The sequence below is a fragment of the Saccostrea cucullata genome, unplaced genomic scaffold (assembly GCF_032062105.1).
Source record: "Saccostrea cucullata isolate Sc308-1 unplaced genomic scaffold, CSIRO_AGI_Scuc_v1 ctg852, whole genome shotgun sequence".
Classification (NCBI taxonomy): Eukaryota; Metazoa; Mollusca; class Bivalvia; order Ostreida; family Ostreidae; genus Saccostrea; species Saccostrea cuccullata.
Genome location: NW_026930368.1, coordinates 250830 through 265548, shown reverse-complemented (window position 1 = coordinate 265548; position 14719 = coordinate 250830). Strand labels below are relative to the sequence as shown.

Genomic DNA, 14719 nt, shown 5'->3' with positions numbered 1-14719 from the left:
GCACACAGCATGAATGACAAGTTGAAAGAGGATGCTTATATAACTCCTCCATGACACCTGCTACCACCCATTTTCTTCAAAGCGGTACATTTGTGGAAACCAGGAAAATATTCTTATCAAAATACACCAATTCAATTATACTCGTGGTATATCTTATGTTTCCATTTTTATCACGTTACATTTCCATCGCTTTTCTCTATTTGGTCGGATATGACAGTTGTTTTTTCATACAACTCTCCATACTCTGATACTGCTGATCTTGTGCAGCCAGCATATTTTGAGTACTCTATAGGGATAATTTGTTTGAAAGACATAAATCTTCAAATAACATAATATATCCTGCAAGAAACTGATTGAAATATTTGGTAAAACCAAGGAGCTACCAGCGCTGGACCTACCAGGGGCCTCGATCAACACCCCCCCCCCCCTTGATCTCCTGTCGTTCTCTACGAACACTTAACTCCATTCTGGCTACTCGCCTGAATGTGGAGTAATTCCTAGATAGACTTTCGGGATATGAAAGAAAAGTTCCAAATAATATTTCACAACAAAAATTATATTTCAAAGTTGAATGAAAAAGGTCAGGAACGAAACAATGAAAAAATTACCTTATTATACAAATAAGAATTTATACAATTAAAATTAAAAATGCAGAATAAAAGGTTCCATTACTATTCAAATAGAAAATCATAAAATACAAGGAAATTTATACAAAACATATAAAATTATACAATACAAATGGAAAAAATTTAATTACAATACAAATGGAAATTTTATAATACAAATAGAAATTAAACAATACAAAGGATCAAATATTTCAACGTTTGACTTACTAGAGGCATTTTTTGCAACATTCAAGATTAAAAAATTGTATACATATGAAACAGAACTGCCAATTTTTACATAGCACAACTTTAAGCATACTTTCATTTATAAACACTTCATTTATCATTTAATAATATATATTTGGCCCTTCTTTTTTCCATTTTGCTGTAGCAAAAATTAGTCTTATATTGATGGGTAAACATTTTTCGTATAAGAATTAATGTAACATTAGCATTGATATTGTATTTATCGACCGCATCAAATTACAACTCAATTTGTTTTTATTTTAAGATATTCACTAGTAACCTATTTAGCAAATTCACGGTTGAGCATTATTGCCAAATGGTAAAGAGTTGCTAATCTTTCTTTCTTCTCGCGGAAAGATCGAGCAAACATTTTAACGGCTTCTTCCGGGTATCCATTTTCATTTAAGCAGCACCAAAGAAGACTCAGAGCAATGTACCGATGTGATACTTTTCTGAGTACAAATTCTCCAAACAGTCTTAGGGCAACGCATGATCCTATGTTGTCTCCTAAAATGCGATGACATTTGAATTGCATATAACAAGCGTATACCACGGGGTCCATGGTAACCTTCTCATAAAGTAATTTGGGCAAAAATCATCTTCTAAAAATTCCAATAATTTTTGAAAACAGATTTGGACATAGTGAAGCACATGCTCTGGTTTCCAGGATGGTACACCGCTTTCTTCCATTACCCAAAAAACAACCGTTTTAATAATGTAGGACGATATTATACTGGAAAATTCCCCAAATATCTCATTTCTGATAGATTTTAACAAGGAATACACGAAAAGTTGCATACAGTTCATATTTCGAACCAGAAGTCTTTCTGCTAGAACAAAAGATATGCGCCACTCGAGGTCTTCAGTAATGCTTTGACGACCACCGATTGGCACTACATAGCATCCTAAGGCAACTGCTTTTTCTATGAGATCTCCTGAGGGCCAGTTGTACTCTCTGTTTCTTTCAATCCATTCGTCAGCTATTTCAGGCCATTCATTACATTTTAATCCTATAACAAAGTCCAAAGATTTGATCCATATCGTTCTATTTGTCAGTATATTTTGGTTTCCCCGCTTCCAAATTTGTTGAACAAGAAGGACCATTGTCAAACCAGCTTATGTTCATTTTATTTCCGAGAAGTTCGGACATGCGGCTTTGGAGTCTGGCATTAGATGCGGTGCTATATGCTTTGAAAGCGTTTCGTATAAATGAGTTGAGAAGGAATTCATCTTTTTTTATCGCAGAGCTTTTATTAGTTTCCTTCCCTAGCATTGTATCAACATCGTTCATCTCGAGAAGTTGTTCGCAGTTTTCATTTGCTTTCATTGGATGTCTTTGAACTACATGCACTGATTTCATCACAAACATAATGTCTAGATCTGAGTTGTTTGAAAAAATATCTAAACCTGCAATGCCTTCTCCTCCGGAACCTACAAAGTGACACTCAGAATATGGCCCACCTGTTGATTGATCATAGTGTAGTTTTAAACATGTTAGTAGCTGAGTTTATTAATAACGATATCTTGGTAACTTTAGTGCCAGATCATGTTGAAAAGCTCATAGATTGTTTTTATCAACAATATCAGTTGATATCAGCGGTGTAAATATCCAGCTACTTCTGGAATATCAACTTTTGTCTCACAAAATTGCAGAATTTTAAACAAAAGGTACTAGTAGCTGAGTTTATTACTAACGATATCTTGTTAACTTTAGTGCCAGATCATGTGGAAAAGCTCAGAGATTGTTTTTATCAACAATATCAGTGGATATCAGCGGTGTAAAAATCCAGTTATTTGTATAATAACAACATTTATCTCCCAAAATTGCACACCTTTAATGGTACTAGTAGCTGAGTTTATTAATAAAGATATCTTGGTAACTTTAGTGCCAGATAATTTCTCCCAAATTAGCATAGTTTAATACAAAAGTTAGACTACTAGAATGTTCAAGTCAGTTACTGGTAGCCAATTACTAATAGCCAACTTTATTTACTTATTGTAACCAGCTACTAGTAGCTAACTTTACCATTTGTCGTAGCTCGCTACTAGTAGCCAGTTACTAGTAGCCAACTTAACTTTCTTCTCGTAGCCAGCTACTAGTAGCTAACTTTACCACTTGTCGTAGCCAGTTACTAGTAGCTAACTTTACATATCTAGTATATTTTTACTTTCTACACACAAAGCCTAATTAAAAATCAAATCAAAATATGGGGTCAATTTGCATTTTTTAGCGCTACAGTACCTTTTTGCACTGAAATCTGTGTCTCAATAAAAAATTACATCTTCAACGTTTTCCCTCAAATATTTTCATCCAAATAAAGCATGGAACAAAATAAACTATAAACTATAAGTCTATTTTAAAAAATACACTTTTAAATTGTGACTAAGAAAAAGTTTCAAATTGCTTCGCATAATCAATTATTTGACTTTAATTAATTATTACTGCCTAACACTTACACTCTATATAATTATATATTTATCATATGTAACAAATGTATGTTTCAATTTAACAAACTTGTTTGTACATCAATATTCCTTTTCACTTATTTTCCCTATGTATATATATTGACAGTTGTATGGTGAGAACCTAGTAAGTTGTTAGAACCATTTGTATAGTATTTATACAATAGAATATGTTCAAACCAATTATTTGACCTTTCTGCACTCACAAAATGTGATGTATCTGGCAAGAAATTTATAACTGGAAGATCTGGACTCCTAAAACCTCATCGATATTGTCAATCAGAAACTTAAGCATTTTTCATGTCAACTTTAGAGTAAACAATACAAATACAAAAGGATGTTATCTCAACATGCAGGATTCGTCGGAGCACTTTACACTTCAACAGCGATTTAATGTTGTTCATGATTTAATTGAAAATGCAAAGTTGCAGGTAGAGCATCTTACCTTTGGAGAAGTTGCACAACTAGCCCATGCATGTACTGTAAATCACTATATTTTCGCAAAACTTTATTTTCGCGAGATAGTCATTGTCTCTTTAATAGCGAAACAAAATTATGGTTATTGCTATATAAAATCTTTAATAATAATAATATACACGAGAATGATTTTTTTGCGATTACACTGTCTCGCGTAATTACGCAAAAATAAAGTTCTCGCGAATAAAAAAAATGATTTACAGTATATCATGTCAAATGTTGAATATTCGATCTTTTCCATTTGCATCGTATAATCAGACAGGACACAAATAAAACAATTATCTTATAATACAAATAAAAATTTATACAATTAAAACTAGAGATATTGTGAGCAACAAGCTCACTAAATGATACCCCCGCCTCCCATATGATTATAAAGACAACGTCCCTGTTTTGCTCTTGTAGACCCGAAATAAGAGTCAGATCAAAAACTAAAATAGGAGGTGCACAATGAAATTATGTAATAAAGAATCTGTGAAAGTATCATTTAATTTTATTCTGTGGTATAGGAGGAGTTGTGGATAAGAAATGGGCACCCTTCAATAATATAGAAAAAATGGCAGTGTCATGATTTGCTCTGGAAACCCAAAATGTGTGTCAAATCAAAAAGTGAAATATGAGGTGCACAATGTCACTATACGTATGACAAAGATTCTGTGAAAGTCTCATTAAATTTCATTCAGTGGTTTGAGAGAGTTGCGGATAAGAGATAGGTACCCCCAAAGCGTAACAGACAGACGGATGGACATACCTATTACTATATACCCTCCCGCTTTTCAAGCGGGGGTATAATTTAAAAATGTAGTAGAATAAAATGTTAAATAATTCAAATAGGAAATCAATATAATAAAATGCAAGGAGATTTGTACAAAACATATAAAACATACAATACATAATTATACAATACAAATGGAAATTACAATACAAATGGGAAAAATTACAATACAAATGGAAAAATAACAATACGAATGGAAATCACACAATACAAATGCTCAAATGTTTCAAAGTTTGACTTGCCAGAGGCATTGTTGCAATATTCAAGATCTTAAAAAGTTGTAAATGAAACATAATTGCCAACTTTTACAAATCACAGCTTTTAGCATCGAAATGCACACTTCATTTACTCTTTAATACTAAACATTTGGCACTTTTCTGTCTTGCTATAGCAAATATTAATCTTATCTTCATGGGTGTACACTTTCCGTACTAGAATTTATATAAAGTTCTGTATATCCATCGACGGCATCTTTTTCGTAAGCTCAATTTATTTTAATGGGTTTTTATTTCAAGATATTCACTAGTAACTTACATGTATGTAGCAAATTCACAGTTGAGCATTATTGCCACATGGTAAAGTGTTGCTAATCTTCCTTTATTCTCGCGGAAAGACCGAGCAAACATTTTAAAGGCTTTATCAGTATACCCATTTTCATTTAAGCAGCATCCGAGAAGACTCAGAGCAATGTACCGATGTGATACTTTTTGGAGTACAAATTCTCCAAACAGGTTTAGGGCAACGCACGATCCAATGTTGTCTCCTAAATTGCGAAGACATTTGAATTTCAAATAACAAGCGTAAACCACGGGGTCCACGGTAACTTTAAATGTAAATCCAGGTTTCAACACCTCTGAGTAAAAGTCTTGCTGTATTTTCAATGCCAGCATTTCAATTTGAATGTCCTTAGTAAGCATTTGAAATTCAAATGGATAGAGTTGTATAAGTAGCATTGGGCGATATGGCGAAGTTAGAGCCACGTTTCCTTCAGAAGTGAATAAAGATGAGGCTGTGATTTCAAATATTGACATGAAGTTATCTATTCTTATTATACCCCCCGCTTGAAAAGCGGGAGGGTATATAGTAATCGTTAATTCCGTCCGTCCGTCCGTCCGTCCGTCTGTACGTCCGTCCGTCCGTCCGTCCGTCTGTCTGTCTGTCCGTCCGTCTGTTACGCTTTGGGGTACCCATCTCTTATCCGTAACTCCTCTCATACCACTGAATGAAATTTGATGAAACTTTCACAGAATCTTTATTACATATTGCCATTGTGCACCTCCTATTTTACTTTTTGATCCGACACATATTTTGGGTTTCCCGGCCACAGGAAAACATGGACTTTTTCACCACTTATAACCATAGGGGAGGCGGGGGGTATCATTTAGTGAGCTCATCGCTCACAGTACCTCTAGTTTGTGGTGTTTTTATCATATTATCCAGCGCTGGCGTTAATATATCCAAACAATTCCTGATACATCCAAACGAAAAAAATACATGGGCTAGTTGTGCAACTTCTCCAAAAGTAAGACTTTCTACCTTCAACTTCGAATTTTCAATCAAATAATGAACAACATCAAATCGCTGTTGAAGTGTAAATGGCTCAGACAAAGCCTTCTTATTGTGATGAGTCGCAGCGCACACAGAGCGAATCTGCAAGCAAGAAAAATGTCCTGTGATTGTCTCTTTCAGAAGGGGTGAGAAATTTTCTTTGTTCTTTTTCATAGCTTTGAGTACCAAAGTTATGGATTTAATAGCAATATTAGCATCCGACTCCTCTGAACGATTAACCATGCTGTCTGCAAAACGATTAATTACATCTTCTGAAATATATCTAAAAACCAAAGTATCGCGGATATCTTTTACATAGTTCATATAAGTACTAAATATTACCGGTATACGACATAAACCGTATATGTTTCTTCGAACGTTTTCTATAGCATTAAGAGAACACAACGATCTCAAAAAATTTGGAGACGTTATAAATTCTTTGACTAAACGAATTAACGTATTTTTTCATTATCAGAATATTTCAAATGGAACAAATTACATTTTCTCATGAAGTAATTAGGACAAAAATCGTCTTCTAAAAATTCCAACAATTTTTGAAAACAGATTTGGACATAGTTAAGCACATGCTCTGGTTTCCAGGATGGTGCGTCGTTTTCTTCCATTACCCAAAAAACAACCGTTTTAATAATGTAGGACGATATTATAATGGAAAATTCCCCAAATATCTCCTTTCTGATAGATTTTAACAAGGAATATACGAAAAGTTGCATGTATTTCATATTTCGAACCAGAAGTCTTTCTGCTAGAACAAAAGATATGCGCCATTCGAGGTCCTGAGTTATACTCTGACGACCACCAATTGGGACAACATAGCATCCCAAAGAAACTGCTTTTTCTATGAGGTCTCCTGAAGGCCAGTTGTACTCTCTGTTTCTTTCGATCCATTCGTCAGCTATTTCAGGCCATTCGTTACATTTTAATCCTATAACACAATCTACAGACTCGATCCATACTAATCTATTTGTCAGTATGTTTCGATTGCCTGTTTCCAAATTTGTTGAACAAGAAGGACCGTTAACAAACCAATTGATGGTCATTTTATCTCCAAGAAGTTCAACCATGCGGCTCAGTAGTCCAGCGTTCGATGCATTGCCATATGCTTGGAAAGTTTTTTGTACAATCGAGTTAGGAAGGAATTCGTCTTCTTTCATCGCATTGTTTTCATCAATTTCATTTTCTAGTATTTTCAGTTTGACATAACCAGGTGTCGTATCAGCGTCGATCATCTTCAGAAGTTGTTCGCATTTTTTATTTGTTTTTATCGGACGTCTTTCAACTACATGTACTGATTTCATCACAAACATTATGTCTATATCTGAATTGTTTGAAAAAATATCTAAACCTGAGATGCCTTCCCCCACTGAACCTACATAGTGACACTCAGAATATAGTCCACCTGCTATTTCATCATGATGTAGTTTTAGACAAGTAAACTCCATGAGTGACAATGCATCTATAAACACTTTATTCCCATCGTTGTTCACCTTTGATAAAATTTCTGCAAAGTGGGACAAAAAGCATTTATCTCGCAACTGGTCATCCTCAGAAGTAAAACTAGCATGTGCCATGTCTTATGGCTTTGGTATTTGACACCTGAAATGATTAAATTCTAGTAAATTAAATTCCAATTAAATAAAAATATTGTTTTATTTTGAAGCGAGTACTGTTATAGAGAAAAAAGATTACATAAGAGAGAAACTAAACAAAATTAGCCTATTTAGTATTGACGACTTCCTGGATATGAATTAAGGTAATCTTACTCAATAAAATCAGTTCTAAAACATTTCAATTATATTACGATATGTGTTATCGTTAATGTATTGATACTTTCATAACATCTCAATGTATTTAAGTAAACACATACATACATGAATGATCCTAAGTCTGTTGAAAAGTGTTTTTCTTTCATGTGACTATATTAAAAGTGGGTTTTCCTGGATATGGAGACTACGCGTGCTCCAAACCAGTTGTCTACTTCCTGCATACTGTTAAAGTGCGCTTGATAACTTTCAGATTAATAGAAATCCCTAAATAAATAACATGCTTCATTTGGGATCTCGTGATCTAGTTTGACCCTTATCTGTATTCATCCAATCATTTCATCGGTGTTTGACCGAGTTGACCAAGGCCACAAATGACTGTGAGGTAGTCCATAAAGAACCACAGGAGTTCGCGTACCTATCAATTTTGCCGAAATTTTCGGTAAATAAAAAAGATACGTAATACCTATAATAATAACACTATATTATTATACGCATTACGTTTTTTTTGTCCCCCGCTTGAAAAGTGGGGGATATTAATTTGGGTTTGTCCGTCCGTCCGTCCGTCCGTCCGTCCGTCTTTCTGTCTGTCTGTAACGCTTTCGTTTCCACACGATATCTCGAGAACCCTTTGAGCTTTTGCAATGAAATTTAGCAAAGCAACTCCCTATGGACTAAAGAAGACCCCTATTGATTTTGAGGTCAAAAGATCAAAGGTCAAGGTCATAAATAAGCAAATTCTGTCTGTTAAAACACTTTCGTTTCCACACGATATCCCTAGAACCATTTGAGCTATTGCAATGAAATTTTACATAACAACTCCCTGTGGCCTAAAGAAGACCCCTATTGATTTTGAGGTCAAAAGGTCAAAGTTCAAGGTCGTAAATTTATACATTCTGTCTGTGTGTAACACTATCATTTCCGGGCGATATTTCAAGAAGATTTTGAGCTTATGCAATGTAATTTTATACCAAAACTCCCTAGGACGTCTCTAGCCCCTCTCAAAGTGCCCCGCCCCGTTTGTTTTATTAGTATTTATAGTATTACATGTCGCTATTTTTAGCTCAGGGGCATGAGGAGAGTTATTGCGTATAAAACAGGTTCTCGGCGGACTTTATGTTCTTATTACATCTATTAGAACTGTTTAATAAAGGCTAAATAAATCAAACACCATGGATTGTGTAAAATTTTTAGAATACCGAACATGAAAACATGAATATATACATGTATGTGACGTCAGTTCTGCATATACTTCTTTCCATGTAAAGCGACTCCGTGGTCTAGTGGTTATGTCTCTCGCTTCAAATGTGAGAGGTCCCGGGATCAAATCACGGTCGAACCTCTCTCTCTTTTTTTTTTTTAAATACTTTTTTTTTTTTACTAAATGAAAGTATTCAGCATGTGAAATGAAAAATTTATGAGGTTATAAAATCATCATTACAGTGTGATAAATATTCCATATAAAAAAATCTTCTATTACACATAATAAAGAATAAGCAATCAAATCTTTATATGCATACTGACATACATGTATTTTATTTCCTTCAGTATACATGTATACATTTAATAATTCTACAAATTCAGTCTGGGGGAGCCGACTTTTTCCCTAAGCGGGGGACACGAATTCTCTGAATTAGCTTGTTTTTATTGTCCTCCGCTTGAAAAGTGGGGGATATTAATTTGGGTTTATCCGTCTGTCCGTCCGTCTTTCTGTCTGTCTGTAACGCTTTCGTTTCCACACGATATCTCCAGAACCCTTTGAGCTTTTGCAATGAAATTTAGCATAGCAACTCCCTATGGACTATAGAAGACCCCTATTGATTTTGAGGTCAAAAGGTCAAAGGTCAAGGTCATAAATAAGCAAATTCTGTCTGCTATAACACTTTCGTTTCCACACGATATCTCACGAACCATTTGAGCTATTGCAATGAAATTTTACATAACAACTCCCTGTAGCCTAATGAAGACCCCTATTGATTTTGAGGTCAAAAGGTCAAAGTTCAAGGTCGTAAATTTATACATTCTCTCTGTGTGTAACACTATCATTTCCGGGCGATATTTCAAGAAGATTTTGAGCTTATGCAATGTAATTCTCTATCAAAACTCCCTAGGACCTCTCTCACCCCTTTCAAAGTGCACCGCCCCGTTTGTTTTATCAGTATTTATAGTATTACATGTCGCTATTTTTAGCACAGGGGCATGAGGAGAGTTATTGCGTATAAAACAGGTTCTCGGCGGACGTTATGTTCTTAGTACATCTATTAGAACTGTTTAATTAAGGCTAAATAAAACAAACACCGTGGATTGTGTAAAATTTTGATAATACCGAACATGAATATATACATGTATGTGACTTCATGATTGCATATCATTTGCCTCATTGTAGAGCGGCCCCGTGGTCTAGTGGTATGTCTCTCGCTTCACATGTGAGATGTCCCGGATTCGATTCCCAGACGATTCGTTATCTTTTTTTTTCCCGAAATACTTTTTTTAATTAAATAATAATATTCAGCATGTGAAATGAAAAATTTATGAGGTGTGGCTTGTACAAACTCATAAGATCATCATTACAGTGTGTTAAATATTCCATATAAAAAGAATCTTCTATACACATAATAAAGAATAAGTAATCAAATCTTTATATCCATATTGCCATATTTTATTTGCTTCAGTATACATCTATACATTTAACTATTCTACAAATTCAGTCAGGGGGATCCGACTCCCCCCTCCCCCGAACTCTGCATTATTTACTTTTTCCCTAAGCGGGGGACACAAATTCTCTGAATTAGCTTGTTTAATAAAAATTTCGGTATAATTGATAGGTACGCGAACTCCTGTGTAAAGAAAGAGCAGATTGATTAAACCCCTCTATCCCTTCTTCTAAAAACTCGGATTTGAAATATACTGTAATGTCGCAAGCAAAAATAAAAATATATTGATAACATAAAGGAACTATTATATATATGAACAATTCTTAATTGACTATTCCACTTTTCTGTGCATTTTCCGAAGTTTTCTGTGCTTCGCGTGCATTATTGATTTACTAGTATTACTGGGAGCCACATTATAAGTAACATAAACTTACCGGCAAAATTCAAATATCATCAATTCACTGTATTTTTTTTCAAATTTTGTGTGAAATGTTATTATAAAAGACAAATTCAACGATCAGTGATTGATCTCAAATATATTGATAAACAATACAAATATGTGAAGTTGGCTGAAAACATGGACCGCTGGAATTCCAAGGCTGGGGTCAGGTGCCTTGAAGGAGTGAACGCCCAATATCGACCGCAAACAAAAGATAAACATTAATTTGGTTTGAAATACATGTAAATCAGAAACAATGTTAGGTTAAAGGTTAGGTTAGGTTTGCTAAAGAAGTCATTATACCAATCAGTGAATATACAAAATGCTTCATTAAATCCTTGTATTATCAACTTTTTTGATTATAGCCTGGCTCGGTTAAACTAAAGAGCTTTGAAAGAATACTAGTAAACCAACTATTATTCGCGTCATCTTTTATTCGCGATCCGTAAGTCTAAAATCAGTACGCGACGATTAATTTCAGCGACCAAGGAGACATTCTCTACAAATCCTTAGCAAAATGAATGGTTCGCGGCGATTAATATTCGCGAGTTAAATGAGGTCGCGGAACTCGCAGATATTTCTCGCACGCGAATAAAAATTGGTGTACAGTAAACACAGTTTTATACGGTCTATCAAAAAAAAAATCATGTTTCGTTTACGACTCCCTCCAAATTTTACTTGTTTTCAACTGTATATATGACAATCATCAATTTATTCAAGAAGAAAAACTTTATCATAACATTGAACATTATTTTTCTATTTAAAAAAAATCCGCCTTTTTTTAAGTAAAAGACTCCAAAAAGCAATATAGGTGTCTTCAATGACGGGAAACGTGAACTTTATGTCATATTTTAAGGGGTGCCGACCCTCTGATATGACAGATAACTCTCAGAGACAGTCAGAGTACAAAATATGAATACTATTCACAGATTTCTTAATCAGAGTTTCCTAATTTAGACCTCTGAGTAGTCAATTCGATGAAATCTAACATGAAATGGAAACATTACTTTCTATTTCTTTTGCCAATCTCTTACTAATTGTTTTATTATATTTAACAATAAAACATTTAAATCCTACTTCAAAAGCATTTTAAATTGAATAAGTTGTATTTTTTAAAAGACCATTTTAATAATGGTTTAATGTTTCAAGTACTTAATACAAAATTTTTATAAGTATGACATTTTTAATACAAAATTTTTATAAGTATGACATTTTTTTCACATGAAGAAATCTTTAGAAGAAAGATAACTCCTCCTCACATATGTATTTTTTCTTACAACCACATACAACATTGTAATTTTCTGACTTAGGAAGCATCGCTTCATGATGTTTTCTGACATGATTTCAATAGTTATTATACTAAGTATTATTTTCATATACACCTCATATTTCAAATTAAGTGTTATGATAATAAATCGTTACTGTTTCTGTTCTCTATGTTGAAATTTCTTCATATCATGATCTCACATAAAAATCATTTCTAAAAAAATAAGCTGCGCTTCTTACATCACACTATTTTCCATGTGGCTCTAATGTTATTGTTGTTCATGAAAATCAACATTAGAAATATTAAATTTTCTGAGTGAAATTTGATAGCAGAGGGTCGGGACCCCTTAAACTAATGGCATTTTCATCAAATTGAAAATTACCAATAAAGAACATATGTAAAACCCTGCAAAGATCTATATATTATAAAGTGAAATTTAGATATTAATTTTAAGGGGCCAAAATTAACTCTAATGAGATTTAGTTCTTTGAGGCTTTTGCAGTTTAAATTTGATTTTTTTTTTAAATTAAAAAATTGATTACTTTTATAAACTATCGTTATTTAAAAAAAAAAAAAATAAAGTCTCCAGTAAATAAATGTTTATTGCATATGGTAAACATCTGTAGTACAAGAAAAGTTTGTTCTTTTCATTTTTTTTTTCTTTTGATATAAGCTGGAGTTTTCCGTGCATATGATTCCATCAGAAGTATTAGTGAACTTGCTGGCTTATCCAACCCAAACCTCATCAAAACAATCAATATGAGAAAGTACATGGCAAACATGCTGCAGGTAAATTGCAATATATTTTAAATCAGTAACTAACAAATTGTGGTATGTGGTTATAAACACTTTATAAATGAAACCAAATAACATTTGCTTTAACATTTCTTTGTAGAGTTTAGATACCACTGAAAATGAACGACAGTGGATCGTTGACCATCTAGGCCACACCATGAACATCCACAAGCAACATTACCGTCAGACATCTGATATTTTGGAGCTAGTGGAAGTTGCAAAACTACTTCTGATTCAAGATTTAAACATAGTACACAGGTTCAAGGGAAAACAGTTGAAAGACATTCAGATTAATGGTAAGTACATGTGATAAGTGCCTACAGAATTAAAATAGCAATATTATCACACAATGAATTAAAAACATAACCTTTGAAAAAAAAAATCAGCATTTTCATTTTGAAAAATACTAGTAATATATTGTACATATTTCTTTTTTCCAGATATAGTAGGAGTTGAAATTGCAAAGGCCACCTTTCCACCAGATCCACCCTTGTCCTTGTCATTGCCTTCTCCAGAGAATGAGATGGAGATTCCAGAACTAGAGTTCTTTTCAGAGGACGAAGAAGAATCAGATTCAGAAAGTTGATCTAAAAAAGGTAACATTTAAACAAAGTTGGAATTTTGCATGGGATCTAAATTTATTTTATTCAGTTCAAGTAGAGAAAAACATAAATTTTCTACATGCACATAATCAAATAACTTCTCTTGCACAATGTAATTGATTAATGTTAGCAACATAGGTTTGATTGCAAAAATAAGTTGATGTTAAACGTTTACAAATTTGTTACTGTGAAATCGCTAATTCTCTTGGGGGGTTAATTTTCGTTGTTTTCGAGGTATGAAGAGACAGGTTCTTCATCCACGAAATCAAATACCCACTGACCAACATTTTTCCTTCAACCACGAAAATTTGACCTCACGAAAATATGTGATTTCACAGTATTTAGTTGAACGTCATATTTGTAAGGTAATGTTTGGATAGGCTGAACTTGTTTATTTATAACGGTAATTTATCCTTTTGTGCACATTCAGCACCAAAGAAAAAGAATTCAGACAGAGGTGGTCCAAGGAGGAGGAAAAAGAATTGCTGTCTTTATTCAGCAGGTGTTTTACAGAGGACAGATGTCCTGGGCAAAAAAAAAAAAAATAGAAGAGATGAAAATAAGCGAAAGGGAAAATGGTTTAATTCACAAAAGACCTAGAGACAACATCAAAAAAAAGTTTCGGGAATCCTTGTTAAAAAGCGTAAAAAAAAATTTAATTAATTTGTAATTAGTTAGTATGGAAAGGTTTTGGAGAGGTGTAAACAAGTCAACAAGATGAAATCTACCATTTATATGAACAGTTCAGAGTTGTATCATTGCATAGGTGGTTAATGAAAATGATAAAAACCTTAGTCCATTTTTTTTATTCTTGATTAATGAATAGGATTCGTTGTATTGTTGAAAATGAGTTTTGTATTATTTGCATTGACTAATGTTCTGTGCATAGTAAATCATTTAATATGCAAATTATATATGATCTTAATTGTTTAAGCTGAACACTTTTCATAAATAGGCGCCATCAAATAGGTCTATAATTATAAGACTATAGATATTTACGAAAAATAGAAGCATTTTGCATTGAAAATATTCATTTATTAAGACATTGCAATAGATCAGATATAATA

The 14719-nt window shown here is 33.4% G+C and overlaps 2 protein-coding genes across 3 annotated transcripts; one reads left to right on the top strand and one right to left on the bottom strand.

Annotated features, from left to right (window-relative positions):
* Positions 1–5978: 5978 nt before the first annotated feature.
* LOC134283880 (uncharacterized) lies at positions 5979–8070 on the bottom strand. 2 transcript variants are annotated; one of them, XM_062766403.1, is made up of 2 exons: positions 8000–8070; positions 5979–7728 (listed from the first exon to the last, which is right to left on the bottom strand). In XM_062766403.1, exon 2 carries the CDS (start codon positions 7701–7703, stop codon positions 6567–6569), a length of 1137 nt encoding a protein of 378 aa, XP_062622387.1. In that variant the 5' UTR covers positions 7704–7728; positions 8000–8070; the 3' UTR covers positions 5979–6566. The 2 variants fall into 2 exon arrangements, with proteins under 2 accessions (XP_062622387.1, XP_062622388.1); XM_062766404.1 differs by having other exon boundaries at positions 8004–8070.
* A 3435-nt stretch (positions 8071–11505) lies between these two features.
* On the top strand, positions 11506–13362 carry LOC134283885 (uncharacterized). The gene is made up of 3 exons (XM_062766410.1): positions 11506–11512; positions 12929–13044; positions 13151–13362. The coding sequence occupies exons 1-3, from the start codon at positions 11506–11508 to the stop codon at positions 13358–13360; spliced, it is 333 nt and encodes a 110-aa protein (XP_062622394.1). The 3' UTR covers positions 13361–13362.
* Positions 13363–14719: the final 1357 nt, after the last annotated feature.